The sequence below is a fragment of the Sminthopsis crassicaudata genome, chromosome 4 (assembly GCF_048593235.1).
Source record: "Sminthopsis crassicaudata isolate SCR6 chromosome 4, ASM4859323v1, whole genome shotgun sequence".
NCBI lineage: Eukaryota > Metazoa > Chordata > Mammalia > Dasyuromorphia > Dasyuridae > Sminthopsis > Sminthopsis crassicaudata.
Window position 1 is genome coordinate 377,757,130 of NC_133620.1, and position 15,607 is coordinate 377,772,736.

At 37.5% G+C, this 15,607-nt stretch overlaps 1 protein-coding gene and 1 long non-coding RNA gene across 2 annotated transcripts in view; one reads left to right on the top strand and one right to left on the bottom strand.

The window, feature by feature from the left end:
- Positions 1 to 2,512: 2,512 nt before the first annotated feature.
- LOC141539466 (sodium/potassium-transporting ATPase subunit alpha-2-like) overlaps positions 2,513 to 15,607 on the top strand; it is a 68,342-nt gene continuing 55,247 nt past the window's right edge. Inside the window, 6 exon segments of the mRNA XM_074262300.1 lie at positions 2,513 to 2,616; positions 3,561 to 3,630; positions 3,820 to 3,879; positions 4,381 to 4,530; positions 4,532 to 4,585; positions 5,217 to 5,330. Of these exon segments, the coding sequence (XP_074118401.1) occupies positions 2,561 to 2,616; positions 3,561 to 3,630; positions 3,820 to 3,879; positions 4,381 to 4,530; positions 4,532 to 4,585; positions 5,217 to 5,330 (504 nt within the window). The 5' untranslated portion in view covers positions 2,513 to 2,560.
- LOC141539475 (uncharacterized) overlaps positions 4,487 to 15,607 on the bottom strand; it is a 34,843-nt gene continuing 23,722 nt past the window's right edge. Inside the window, exons 2-3 of the long non-coding RNA XR_012481306.1 lie at positions 10,518 to 10,591; positions 4,487 to 4,571 (exon numbers count right to left, since the gene is read on the bottom strand). This is a non-coding gene — a long non-coding RNA (uncharacterized LOC141539475). The remainder of the gene's footprint in view (positions 4,572 to 10,517; positions 10,592 to 15,607) is intronic.

Here is a 15,607-nt window from a genome sequence, read left to right on the forward strand (position 1 = left end):
TTAGCAAGTCACTTTGAAATGAGCTAGAGGAGAAAATGCAAAAAAAAAACAACAAAAAAAACCCCAACCAAACAAAAAACATCCCAGTATCTTTGCTGAGATAACCCTAAGTGATATCTACAAAGAGATGACTTAACAATAAAAAAGAAGAGCTTCAAGTACAGGATCAACAATGTGTTCTACATCAACTCTTTTATTAGGACCAAGCTAAGTTCAGAGAGGTTTGTCACCAGAAGATTGGCTCCTAGGTGATGAATTTTTGTGGTCATGGCAACTCAAGATTTTTAACTAGAGCATGAAGAACTTGCTGTTTTTTGTTGGTGGAAGAAGTGCCCACGCCTATGAAATAGTTTGCAGTATGAAAGAAATAAAATGAATGACCTCCCCCCACTCCCGTCATTTGGATACGCATTTTGAGAGATGTTTGTTTCTTTTCTTTTTCACCAGTAGTGGTAATGATGGCTATTAATTGCAAGAAAACTTAAATGCATCTGATTAAGAAAAGGTGAGTTTAAAATTTGGATCTATCTATTATCAGGGTGAAACTCAGGTAAGTCCCAGAGTATACATGAAGTAAGTCTTCATGTATAAGATGAGGTCAGGTGAACCAGATGATGGCAAAATGTGTAGAACAGTAACTTCCATCTCCCAGCTCTGCTGTCTCTGGCATCTCAGGCAGGCTCTGTGAATCTTGGTTTTCTCAGCTATAAACTAAAAGGCTTGTACAAGAGGACCCCTGAATTCCTTTTAATCTCCAAATCTATGATCCTAGAAGTTATATAGTTTGGACCCATCACCTGACATTCATTTCAGCCAGACTTATTCATTCATGTTGCCAAGTAATAATAGAATTAGAGGGTGGCTTTAGAGTTGGAAAAAACCTTAAAAATTCATCTAATCCGACCTTTCAATTTTATAGATAGGGAACCAGGTTTAGAGAAATGAAGATGCTTGAGCCAGATCTGAATTCTTTCCACTGTACTTCAGAGTTCCAGCCTCATAGCCTAGTAACTTGGTCATGGGATCACAGATTTAGAACTGGAAGAGACTTTGTAATAATTTTGTTGTTCAGTCATGTCCAATTCTCTGTGATGCCATCCAGGATTTTCTTGCCATATCTTGGCAGAGATATTGGAATGATTGGCCATTTCCTCCCCTGGATTTTAGCAGATGAGGAAATTGAAGCAAATAGGGGTAAGTGTCTGAAGAGAGATTTCAGCTTAGATCCTCCTGACTCCAGGCCAGGCTCTATCCACTGAACCATCTAGTTGCATCTCCTAATAATAACAACTAGTACTTATATAAGCACCTACTCAGTGCCTCAACTCTGTGGGAAAGGGAGGGAGCTATCATTCCCATATAGAAGGTTACACAGCTAGTAAATATCTGAAGCTGAACTTAAACTTAGGTCTACCCAATCTCTACTGTATGAGCTAGCTGTGAGCCCTACTGTCAAGATCATCTAGCCCACCTTTTATAGACAGAACCAGATACATTTCTTGTGAACTGGACCCAAAACACTCTGGAGTATAGATAGAACCAGATAAATATTTGTAATTGAGCAAAATAAATAAAAATATAATAAAATATGTTACTTTTTAAAACTAAACCAATATATGGCCTCTGGGAACCTTAGGTATTTAATGACCCCCATTTCTATTTGAATTTGATACCACTGACTTAATCTGACCTTTGACTTTAGAGAAGAAGAAATTGAGGTCTGAAAGGTAGAAGGTAGAGATATCTCCAAAGAACGAACTGGTATTAAGAGACAAAGCTGTGATTCTAACCTAGAACCCCTAACTCTAAATCATGTCATCCTTCTAATATATCGCCATGTCTTTCAGCCCCTCAAACAAATGCATTTTTGCCATAAGAAGAACCAAGGGGGGTGGGGAACAGGGGGTTTGAGAGATGTTTGAGACTGACTGACAGGAGTGGGCAGAGATCAGATCTCCAAGGCAAGAAGAGTTGGATTTAAGGCCAGCCTCGGACACAAACTAGTTCTATGACCCTGTTCAAATCAACCTATCAGTGTTCTCAAAGGCAGCTCAGAGACTACAAATTGTAGAAAAGGTGTTGACTGAATAAGGATGGAGTTCTTTAAGGGGACCTTCTCCTCCATCAATAAAATCTTTAGAGCTAGTAGAAACCTTAGGGGTCATCTAGGACCAGCTCCCTCATTTTACAGATGAGGAAAGGAAAATATGGAAAGATGAAGTTTTTTGAATCCAGGACCCTCCATGACTAGCAGCCCCAGTCCCATAATTTCAGCCTCTTCTTCCTCACTCATTTCTCCATGCTTTCTGTCTTTGTGTTTCCCTAAGACAAAAGGGTGCCAGAGATCCCAGCCTTCTCAACAGACCCAAACTCCCCAGCCTTAACCCATGGGCAGGAGGACTGCCTGCAAGCAGCATTACTCCTGAGCCCACAGAAGCTACCCTCTCAGAATGGGGGAGGGGAAGCCTGGAGTGGATGGAGCAGAGCAGGTTCATCACCGTGGCAACTGGCTGTCCACACTCGCAGTGGAAGAGAAGCAGGAAGCAGTTAACTTCTCAGCATGGCTAAGGAAAGTGGTCCTGACCAAGGCGTACAAATGGATAAAGCAGCCAGAAGGTCTCTGCCTACCTCTGCCCGTCCTACTCTTACTTCTCCCCCTAACTTCTCCTTTCCCTCAGGCTACTCTCTCCTGGTCTCACTGTCAGATCCCTTCTTCCTCCACCCCAAATGATGACCCACCTTTGGCTTAATCCTTCCAGCCCTTGACTCTTCTCTTATTATGTATCATTTCCCTCACCACTCAGCTCCTGCTCCCCCCCATCACTCCCAGTCTCAATCCTTTTACTCCTAACATTCTCTCATCCTCATCCTTGATCCCTTCATCTCTTCACTTCCTGACCCCCTCAATACCTGTTTTTTTATTTCCTTACCCCCTTAGTCACTGATCACCTAAAACCCTATTCTCTGATCCCCTTAGTTTCAGTTCCTTCACAACCACCCTTCACAACTTGATCCTTTAAACCACTCATCCCCTCAGTTCCTAATTTCCTCACCTCCCAATTATTGACTCCTCCCCCAGTCTCTGAACCCTTTACCCCACAGTACCTGACTATCCCACCCACCTCAGTCTCAGACCCTCTTAACCTCACACATCAACTGTTGAAATCACTTCAGTACATCCCTGATCCCCTCAGCCCATTTTGTCTTCAACTTCTCATTCTCTTATTCCTTCAACCCCCCGGTCTCGAATCTCCCTGAATTACTCCATCAATTCATTCTTTCAGTCCCTAGTCTCCCTATCCACTCTCAGTCACTTCACTTTCCTCAACTTTATCAAGCCTCTAATACATCATTCAGAACCTTCACTTCCTAATTCTCATCCCTCTTTTGTTTTCCTTATCCCTTAATGGCTTCACTTCACCCATTTTCTTCACTCCCATTCTCATCTCTTTTTTACTTTGTTCACCCCTCTGAGTTATGCCCCCCGGGGCCTTAGATAACCATGCTATCTAGAAACATAGGCAACATTCCTCCAAATTCTCTACCCAAATTCATAATAGAAACACTAAGAAGACTGGAAAGAAGATAAAAAAGAAAAACATGGAGGAGCTCAAGCAAGAAGTGATCATGGTAAGACCCATCCAGAACATGAACCAGCAAATTTCCCTAAAACAGAAGCATCCCATTGACTCTTTAACTCCATCCTCAAGACCTGACCTAAAATTAAAAAATCATTGTTCTCCCAATGACTGTAAAAGCCCTATCTGAAAAAGCAATTTGATTTCTGGACTTAACTTCCTGTCTCTGCTATCCCTTCAGGATGACCATACACTGACTCTGGAGGAGTTAAGCCAAAAGTATGGTGTTGATTTGACTAAGGTGAGTTAAAATCCCTTCAGAATGGGAAGAACAATGCATCCTCCCCTCCCCCCCAATTTCTAATCTGTATGTCATCCTACACACACACGACACACACACACACACACACACACACACACACACAAGACTCACAAACCCTGACCTACTCTGTCATCTCTTCCCCCTAATGTGCCTGGATTTTTAGTGGATTGGAAACCTGTGTTAGACAGAACTATAATCACGAACATTTTTATAGTGTTTTACAATTTACAAAGCAATTTTACATCAGTTCTTTCATTTGAACTTCAATAGCCCCATAAGGTAAGCAGAACAGATATTATTATCTGTATTTTTAAGGATTAGGATTAAGTGACAAGCAAACCTAGGCAGAGCTAGAAACAAGGTCTTTTGACTAAGTCCAGTATTTTTTTTAACTACTCTCTAATCCTCCCATTCTTGCTGGTGGTTTCTTGGCTTTCTTTACTAATTCTTTGTCTACTACACCATCTCCCCTCCACCCAGGGTCTCAGCCACAAACAGGCAAAGGACAACCTGCTCCGGGATGGGCCCAACACCCTCACCCCACCTCCTACCACTCCTGAATGGATCAAGTTCTGCCGTCAACTTTTCGGGGGCTTCTCCATCCTGCTGTGGATCGGTGCCATCCTCTGTTTTTTTGGCCTTTGGCATTCAGTCCTTCATGATTAAGAAACCTGAGAAAGACAATGTGAGCTTACTTATTGTCTCTGCTGCTTTCTGATAGCTACTGATCTTCCCCCTCAGCTTTCATAGCCTAACCCTTAAGTCCTTCTAATTTATTTAGCTGGTTCCAGCCCCTGAACCCCAAAGCATCCTCTAAATGAGCCATCTTCCAATGACCCCATTATCCCTAATTTATATCTCCATTCCCCTTCCTCCATTGCCACCTAGAAAACCCTATCACTCAGCTCAATGAAGAAGTAATGCCTTTATTCATCAACTCATCTGAACACTGCAGTACTTCCCAACCTGTTTTCTCCTTTTATGCTACTGAGGAAACTCTAGTGCTTTTGCCCCCAAGAACTAGAAGAAGTTTGACCTTCTTTGTCCTCTGCTTCTTTCTCTAATCCTCCCCTCCCCACCTTAACCTTAGGCTTTTTTCTCCAGGTGTTTCTTTACCTAAATACGACTCCTCTTTCCCCTATTCCCATCCTCCCCTTACTACTGGTCTTCAGATCCCTTGTCTATTATTTTCTCTACATGGTGCCCTGGGGAAACTTGGATTTCATGTCAGGTCCATTGCTATACAGTGTTAGTTGCCTTCCTGAGGACAGGGGGGTTGACAAGGCTAGCCTGACCTGCTTTCTCCTACTCCCCAGCTGTTTTTGGGCTTGGTGCTGGCTTGCGTGGTCATTGTCACTGGCTGTTTCTCCTATTACCAGGAAGCCAAGAGCTCTAAGATTATGGAATCATTCAAGAACATGGTGCCACAGGTAGGGCTTTTTGATAGGGGGAACAAAGAATAACTTAATATTTGAAAGGTCTGTTGTGGATTTGACTGTAGACTGGTGGGACTAGGACTTATTAACTTAAGTCAGAGGTGAGGCTGGGGCCTTTGAGTGGGGGATGGTGGGTATTTAACAAATTCTTCCAATAGATTTAAATACCTCGACATAGATCTGACAGTAAATAAGAGTTTCTGGGAAATGAGACCAAAGTCTATCTTCCCTTGATTTAAACTTCAAAAGAAAGACTTTTCCATTCTCAGCTCTAAGATAAGATTCTTCAAATTAGAGAAGTTTTTTGTTTGTTTTTGTTTGTTTTTTTTTTTTTGTCTAATTCTGGTGTGAGAGACAGCCTGACTGATCCTTGTCAGGAATAGAACAATTGTAAGATAAGCTAGGAGATCTTCAAGATGTAGAGAGAAAGAGGAAAGACCCAAGAAACATTCAGTAGCTATCCTGTATGAGACACTATATTAAATATTGGGCATGAAAAGATGAAAGAAGACATTTGTCTTCATGGAGAATACATAATACAGAGAAGAATGTGATTATTCAAAGCAGAAATCTACATAAAATGCTCTGAGAAATTTGAAAGAGGAGAAATTTTTTTCAGCTAGAGCACTAGAGAAGACTTTTTGGAAAGGATTGTACCTGAATTGAACTTTAAATGATTTCAAAAGACAAAATGAGTAGCACTGGAACAATGGGAATCCATTCTAGACATGGAGGATAGGAAGACTAGAGACAAAGAAAAAATAAGTTACACAGATTAATTGGCACATAAAGAGAGGAATGTGACAAAAGGTTGGAAGGGTAAATTAGATCTGAATTACAATGATCTTTGAATTGCCAAGAGTGTATAGTTATTTTGGTAAGTAATGAGAAATCCCTAAATGTTTTGTTTTGTTTTAAGCAGAGTTGTTGTTTGAACATAGCAACGTGTTGAAAACAAACAAACAAGCTAGAGTAATGACAATAAATAGACTCTTAGCTAAAAGCTGAAGTATAGGAAGAATTTGTCTAGAGATTAAATTTAAAAGGGCTATGTATACTAAAAGTTTATAACTGCTTAAGAAGACTATATAAGCTAAAAATTGAGAGGGAGAAAAGTGTGTATTTACATCTGCTGAACCACAGAGTCCCAGAATAACAGAACTGAAAGGAACCTTAGAAGTCATCTAGAGAGAGTAATGGTAGAATAGAAAGAATCCTAGATTTTAGAATTGAAAGATCTGGAGTTGAATCCAAACTCATGTTACCTTCTCCTGATTTATTTTCCACATCTGTAAAATGGCCTTCCTAAAATAAGATGCCCAAAACTAAGCCCAGTACTGCTCATGTGATCTGAGTAGGACAGAATAGGATGGTCTTATCACCTTTCTGATTCTAGATATTATGCATCAATATAGCCTAAAATCAAGGTAGCTTTTTGACTGCTCTGTCATATTAAGTCTGATTGAATTCATTATTTAGTCATTCAGTCATGTCCAACTCTTCATGACCTTGAGTACCACAGCACATCAATACTGCCCTTTGGGGTTTTCTTCTCCAGTGGATTAAGGCAAACATAGGTTAATGATTTGTCTGGGATCATACAAATAGTAAATGTCTGAGATCAAATTTGAACTCAGGAATAATTAACCTCCTTCTGTGTTGTTTAGTCATTTTTTATTCATATTTTAACTCTTCATAAATCCATTTAAGGTTTTCTTGGCAAAAATATTGGAGTGGTTTGCCATTTCCTTCTCTAGTTCATTTTATAGATGAGGAAAATTGAGGCAAAAAAGGTGAAATAACTTATCCAGTGTCTCACAGCTAGTGTCTACGGTCGGATTTGAATTCAAGATGATGAGTCTTTTTGACTCTAGTCTTGGCATTATATCCACTGCACCACCTACTTGCCCCTTTATTTCTTACCTATTACCAAATTGTTCTGATAATTATTGCTTTGTAATAGAGTTTGAGATCTGGTGTTGGTAGGCTTCCTTTCTTCTAACTTTTTTTCTCATTAATTCTCCTGAAATTTTTAACCTTTTGTTACTCCAGATAATTTCTGGGAGTTTTTTTTAGATCTATAAAGCAATCATTTGGAAATTTCATTGGTATGCCACTGAATAAGTAGATTAATTTAGGTAGTATTGTCATTTTATTATATTTGTTCAGTCTACTAATGAGCAATTAATATCTCTTCAATTATTTAGATCTGTTTTTATCAGTACAAAGAGTGTTTTGGAATTGTATTTATATTGCTCCTGACTCTTAACTATGGGGTCCCAAGTATTTTATGCTTCTGAAGTTATTTTAAATTAAATATCTATCTCTTAAGTTGAGAAAATGTTGGAGCCTACCTGCGTATTAATTATCTTATCCAAATTTATGCCGTTTATAAAGGTGATCTGTAGTCTTATGTCCTTTGTGTTGGGTTAAATCTAAGTGTAAGAATAAAATCTTAAACAGAACAAAACCCATTTCAAAATTTTGAAATGATATATTAGAGACATACATTGTGTTTGATACAGATCAATTAGTCATGACTTTTAAAATCTATTCAATTTTAAAAATTAATTTATTTGAAACAATATACAAAAGAAAAAAAGCATAAAAAGTAAAAAAACAAAACAAAACAAAACAAAAACCTACTGCCATGTACAAAGTAGAACATTCCATTTCAAGAAAGCCTATATATTAAATACTACACATTCTGTTCAGAGTAATCCATCTTTTCTTTGCTTTCTTGTAAGTTTTCTTTTGTTTTCTGTTCAATTTTTACTTTATTTTTTTCTCCTTTCTTCCCCACCCCATTTCTCACAGAGAAGGCTTCAATTAATCATGAATATATTTATATATACCAACTCATCATTTCCCTATCCTTTGTAACATTTCAATTTTTAATTTTATTTTAAAATTAAGTTATTTTAAATTTAAATTTATTTTAGTTTAAAACCATATAGATTAATATGGTTGGCATATATTATAGTTTCCCAATTTTTCTCTTTTGATTAAATCTATTTTAGCTTTAACTTTGTCTGAGATCAATGATTATTACCCCTGCTTTTTTTCTTCCCAATAAATTTTACTCCTGATCATTATTATTATGATTGTACATAAAACTTCTTTCCTATTTCTGCTAGTTCCTCTGTTTTACTTTTCCCACTCCCTAATTTTGCTATTATTTAACATACTCCCCCAGGGATCTCTCAATTATCCTCTCCCCCAAACCTTTCTCTCCCTCTTTATCCCTTTCCCCTTAATCTATATACCTTTCCAAAACCCTTTTATCCTATTCCTTCCCCCTTGTTATTTCTATACAAATTTAGAAGACTTTTATACATACATATACATATATATGTACATACATACATATACATATATATGTATGTATTGTTGCCTTTTTAACCTATTCCTGATATGAGTAGGATTTCAGAACTACCAGCCCTTCTTCCCCATTTTATTATTGTCAGTTCTTTATTTTTTATTTTTTTTTTAATCTTAGCTTCCAGGTAGTTCAATTATTCTTGTTATCTTCTCTTGATCTGTTCTCCAAATCTCTTGTTTTTCTGAGGAGATGTCTCTCATTTTAACTCCCCATTTCCTATTTTTGCTCTACTATTCCCACTAGCTATTATCTTGTATCTCTCTTCTTTCTCAACTCCCTAAAAAAGCTTTCTATTCTCAGTGTCTTTATTGCCTTTCCTCTTATTTTCTTCTGAACTCTTCAATCTGGCTTCCAGCCTCTTCTTTCAGTTGAATCTGCTTTTTATAAAATTATCAATGATCTCTTAAATTCCAAATTGAATGGCCTTTTCTTAGTCCTTATCCTTCTTAACATTCTTGTAGCATTTGATACTCTCCTCTGCTTTATTCTCTAGGTTTTGATGACACTTCATCCTTCTTGTTTTTCTTTGCTAAAAGAAACTGAGTCCACAAACTGTGGTGGAGTTGAGCCTTTTCTCTCTGCTTTCTCTTAATGACCTTAATAGACTCAATTATCATCTCTATGCACATGATCCCCAGAGTTCTGTATCTCCATCTCTAGACTTTCTCTTGAGGCTTAGTCACCTGTCACCAGCTTCCTATTATACCTTTCCAAATTGATGCTTCTCAAACTCAGCATATCACAATGAGATTTCCTTGACACAGTCCTTTCTCAAGAATATGCAAAATTAGACTGTTTGCATGGATTTCTGCACATGCACTGGAAAGCACTCCCGACCTATAAATGTCTTGTCTGGGCTCCTCTTTGGCCCAAGCTAAGATTTAAGTGAAAAATCATTTCTTTTCTCCCCAAATCTATTCTTCTTATATATTTTCCCATTACTGTTAAAGGTGTTACTATCCTTTCAATAACTAAAGATGCCATCCTCAATTCTTCACTCTGTCACACACATATACATGCAGTCAGATGCCAAATTTTGTCATTCCTATCTCTACAGCATTATATATATATATATATATATATATATATATATATGTATATATGTATGTATGTATATATAATGTTCTCTCTGTTCACACAGCCATTACTCTAATTCAAGCCCTCATCACTTCTTGCCTGAATTATTCCAATAGCCAACTAATTTTCCCTATCTTTAATCTATCCCTATTTCATCCATTCTTTATAAAATTTCCAAAGTTATTTTCCTAAATCCTTATGAATTTTCTACTCAGTAAACTCCAGTGGCTTCCTATTACTTCTAGGATTACATATAAACTCCTCTGGTATTTAAAATTCCTTGACATCTGGACCCTTTGTATCTTCTCAAGTCTTTTATAATACTCCCCTCTGGTCACTAGTAGTCACTCTAGTTTAGTCATACTGGATTACTAGTTTAGCATCAAGTCAGCAAACATTTACTAGAAACCGGGTTAAGCATTAAGGAAACAAAGAAAAGTCCAAAAAGCAAAACAAAAAAAAAACCCTATTCTTAAGACCACAGGTAGGGGCGGCTAGGTGGCCCAGTGGATAGAGCATTGGCCCTGGAATCAAGAAGAACTGAGTTCAAGCCCAGTTTCAGACATATTTACTAGCTGTGTGAACCTGGGGCAAGAGGGAGGGAAGAACCCCAACAGGTAGCAGGCACCCTCTAGGGACTCACAATGCCAGCAGGTGGCGCCCTGAGGTCGGGCTACTTGACACACATCTTTCTCTGACATGTGCAAAATTAGACTGTTTACCTGAATTTCTGCACATGCATTGGAAAGCACTCCCAATCTAGAAATGTCTTGTCTGGACTCCTCTTGGGACCAATCTATGATTTAAAGTGAAAAAATCATTAGCATATTTCACAGCTCCCAACCCACTAAGATTCCTACCTCTTTCCCACCTATGTGGAGTCCCTAAAATAACTCATAATATGGAGTATATTTAGTGGATAAAATCTGGATTTTAAAGGATATAAGCCTTCAAGCAGTTGAATGCCTTCTGCACTGATTCTAGCAGTGATAAGCAAGCCCTTGTGTTAAGGCAGTAAAAGACTTTTATAGAAGAGCGGGATTAAAACACAGCAGCACCTCCTCCCCCTATTTCAGAATCATAAATAGAGGGAATACAAAGTCTTTCCTAACAAGTGGTCATACACACTTCAGTCCTGTGGAAATAACTGAAGCTTCCTAGATGAATTCTGGGGTCCAAACAACCTAATATACGCTTGGATTTCTTTTATTTATTTATCTATTTATTTAGTTAGTTATTTGTTTGTTTGTTTGTTTGTTTATTTTTAATTTAAAGCTAGGCTTTCATCATCTTAGGTGTGGTTTTCTACTCTGAGCCTCTTCTGAAGAGTTTCTATGCAGTTGACTGCCGTACCAACTTTGTTGGCAGTTGGCTCCTTCCTCCAATCTCCAGAAACCCAGGAGGGTGGGAGAGAATGGTATACACACAAACAGTTCTGTCCTAGCTTTTAAAATCCCCCTACCCCTGCCTCATCTTGAGTGTTACTATCTATCACAATAGTCTGAGCTAATCCTTTAGGACAGTAGAGTCATTGTACCACTTGTTCTATTTCTGTTTCTATGGCATCAACAAAAATGAAAGAAAAAACAAGTACCTTGTTACAACCGGCCGTTACATATGTGGCGCTGAGACTATGAATTTTATTGCCGAATATTTTCCTCTCTATTAATATTTTATTTCTATATCACACACTTTGGCATCTAGCTTGGTCATTCTATACAATGTTTTCTCCCCTAAGCCTTTCCATTTTGATTTGAAAGTCCTTATCAGATTTGCAAAGTGTCAGATAAATACATTTTTAGGAGCACTCATCGAGTATATTTCATCCTAGTCCAGGAGCCCGTCATTCCTTTTTATTAGCAGAAGCCCCTTCTTCCTGAGAAGTCCAGCTCTCTCCTTTATAGAAGCTTCTACACTATTAGCTCCAAATATTCAGTGATGGTTCTTGTCTTCCATTTTCACATCACATTCTTACATTTTCCAAACTCTTGACACAGTTTAGGATCCTCCTCTGCTTCTCCAGATCTTTCTTCCCTTTAGAAGCACTTCTTCCATTCTTTCAAGGCATACTTCTTCTCCATGATGCCCTGGAGTAGAAAAGAATCCTCTTGGCTCATTCACACTCTTTTCCCCTAAGAGATAGACCAATCTGCTGTTATTTGTCACTGACCAAAAATGGCCCGTCTTCTTCAAATACCTGCAAAATTTTCCTTGCTCTTTCTAATTTTTGCAATGGTGAATCTTAGTCCTCTGCCCTTCTTGCTGTCAGCTCTTATGGTTAAGTCTCATAGTAAAATGTGGCAAATTGTCTTATCTATTTACCACAAATAAGGCTTTATTATTTATAACAAGTTTTATACCTTTCTCTGTAATGTGATGCCAGCTCGCTCATTTATTTTTAATTCATAATTAGCAAATTTCTATTGTGCTTCAAGACCTAGGAGGCCCCTATCCACCACCTCAAGGAACTGTTTTGGACAGTCTTATATTCAGATTCATTCTAAGGGGCTGAACCCCTATGGGAACAGGTTTTCTCTTCTGTCTTTGCCCCCTCCTCTTGGAAAGTAAACAAGTCTGAGTAGGCCTCATGTCTAAAGTTTCCCAGTATGTGGATAACAAAATCCTTTCTAGAAAAGAGGCTCAGGATACCATAAGAACATCAGGTAGAAGTCACAGCTGATTATTTCCTCTATCACATAAACTATTTAAAATACAAAAGAGTTATGGGCATAGACTGATGTAGGAAACTGAAATCATCTCGAATAACCCATTAAACCCATTATACTCCTTACAGAAAATAAAGCCAACTTTGTGGAATAATGAAACTGATTAACATTTTCATCTGAAGTCTGCTTTAATTAAGCAACTCACAAAATTTAGATCTCCTGCTAGTCAGGACAGAAGAAACAATCATCCTTTCCTCTGAGGATTGATGTAACTGTTGTAGATATCACCTCCTAGCCAGTAATAGATTAAGGAACTTTCTTTTTTAAAAATAAATTTTTCTGAAATTTTTTTATTTTCAAAACATATGCAAGAATAATTTTTCACCATTGACCCTTGCAAAACCTTGTGTTCCAATTCCCCCTTCTTTTCCCCACTTCTTCTCCTAGATGGCAAGCAATCCAATATATGTTTAACATGATAAAAATATATGTAAATCCAACATAGGATATATTTATACAGTTATCTTGATGCACAAGAAAAAAAAACAGAACAAAAAGGAAAAAATGAGAAAGAAAATAAAATTCATTATTATTCTATAAGAACCAACAGGATGATTTCAGAGAGGCCTGGAGAGACTTACATGAACTGATGCTGAGTGAAATGAGCAGCACCGGGAGATCAGTATACAGGGAAACAACAAGACTATACAATGATCAATTCTAATGGACGTGGCTTTGATTTGAACCAGTTCCAGTGGTCTTGAGATGAAGAGAGCCATCTACACCCAGAGAGAAGACCGACAGAACTGAGTGTGAACCACAACATAGCATTTTCACTCTTTGTTGATGTTTGCTTGCATTTTGTTTTCTTTCTCAGGTTTTTTTTCCTTCTTGATCTGATTTTTCTTGTGCCGTAAGATAACTATATAAATATGTATACATATATTGGATTTAGCATATATTTTGACATATTTAACATGAATTGGACTATCTGCCATCTAGGGGAAGAGGTGAGGGGAAGGAGGGAAAAATTTGGAACAAAGTTTTGTAAGAGTCAATGTTGAAAAATTACCCATGCATATGTTTTGTAAATAAAAAGATTTAATAAAAAAATTAAATTAAAAAAAGAATACTAAATCCTGTAAACTTCCAAACAAAATCTACAAGGACATAAAAAAAATGAAAAAAAAATAAAATAAAATTCAAGCAAACAACAACAAAAGTGAAAATGCTATGTTGTGTTTCACACTTAGTTCCCATAGACCTCTCTCTGGGTGTAGATGACTGTCATCATCATAAGATCATTGGAACTGGCCTGAATCTTCTTACTGTTGAGAAGAGCCACATCCATTAGAATTAATCATTGTATAAACTTGCTGTTGCCCTGTACAATGATTTCCTGGTTCTGTTCTTTTCACTTAGTATCAGTTCATGTAAATCTCTCCAGGCTTCTCTGAAATCATCCTGTTGGTCATTTCTTACACATTCTAATAATATTCTATAACATTCATATACCATAACTTATCCAGCCATTCTCCAATTGATGGGCATCTACTCAGTTTTCAGTTTCTTGCCACTATGAAAAAGGCTGCCACAAAATTCTTGCACATTAAAATCTCTTTGGAATATAGGCCCAATAGAAACAATGCTGGATCAAAATGTGCATAGCACATAATTTTTTAATATAATTCCAAATTGTTCTCCAGAATGGCTGGATGTATTCACAACTCCACCAACAATGTATTAGTGTCTCAATTTTCCCACATCCTCTCCAACATTTGTCATCTTTTCCTGTCATTTTAGCCAATCTGAGAGGTGTGTAGATGAAGGAACTTTCAGATTCATCTCCTTTTTCAGGATGCATGTTTGTAGGCCTGTATCCAAGGCAAAAAACCAGAGAAGCAGTCAGGAATTGGAAAGCCTGTATCAGCTCTAACTAGGCAAGCATGCATTCCCACTGCCATCAGAAATTCTGAAAGTCTTCCCCTCCTAGATTTATTCTTTTATGAAGGCAAAATAGGGCATCTTTTACCTCAATTATAACCTACCATTTAATTAACAAATGGGTGTTGCCTCAAGCAAGCTGAGATTTGGGAAATACCTAAGTTTAAAAGGTCAAGGTCTTTCATTGCATCCAGAGCCATTTCTAGTCATCTTGACCTATGTCTTGCCATTGAATTCCAATAACTGTGGAGGACAGAGTGAAGCCAATGACTTTGCACAGCCCTGTCTCACTTAAATCCAATTCACTTACAAGTCAAGACATCAATCTCCTGATGTCATTGGTTTCCCTCAAGAACAAAGGACGAACAAAAACAATGATGCCCTTGTGAGTTGGAAGAGGAGAGAAATCCTCTTTTTAAAAGTTATTGCAAAAAGTCCACAGGAGATAAAGCACTAGAAAAGTTCCAAAAAGAAAAGGGCCCCAAAGAAGTAGAACTGTTTGTCCTCATTCTTCTTAGATACTATGGAGTGGAGGGATGGTTTTATTTTGACTTAACCACTAATCATCTTCAGCCCCAGTCATAGAGTTCAATCTGGAGCTGCTTTGTCCTTTCATTGAGGCACCAGAGCACATGTTCAGTTCCATGACTGATGTCACAGTTCAGGAATGCTGGAATTCTCTTGGTCATCCTACTTTACTCCTAAAATCCTATTTTTTTCTTCTTTTTACTTAACAAATTTACCTCTACATTGTTACTTCTTGACTGAAATGTGATTTCAGAATTCTATCAAGGATCTTTGAGAAAAAGTGGCAAGGAATTGGGGAAAAAACAAATATTCCACTTTTCTAAAAGGAGTTGAACTATAGATGATAAGTTTAATGTTGACTCTTGGTAAAATTTTAAGACTGTATTATAAATGTTTTATAAGCTCTTGAAAGAGAAAAGGTAATAATAGATAATTGTGGATTTTTAAAAAACAAGTTTACACTGCTTTATCACTGAAGTGTTGAATTAGAAGTTACACATAATGTTGGGTCAGCAAGTTGGCACAATGAATAGAGTGCCAGGCCTGGAGTCAAGTAAACTTCACTGTGTGACCCTGGACACAGTTAACTCTTTTTGTCTCACTTCCTCATCTGTAAAATAAGCTGGAGAAGAAAATGGCAAATCCCTCCAGTATTTTTGCAAATCCAAACAAAC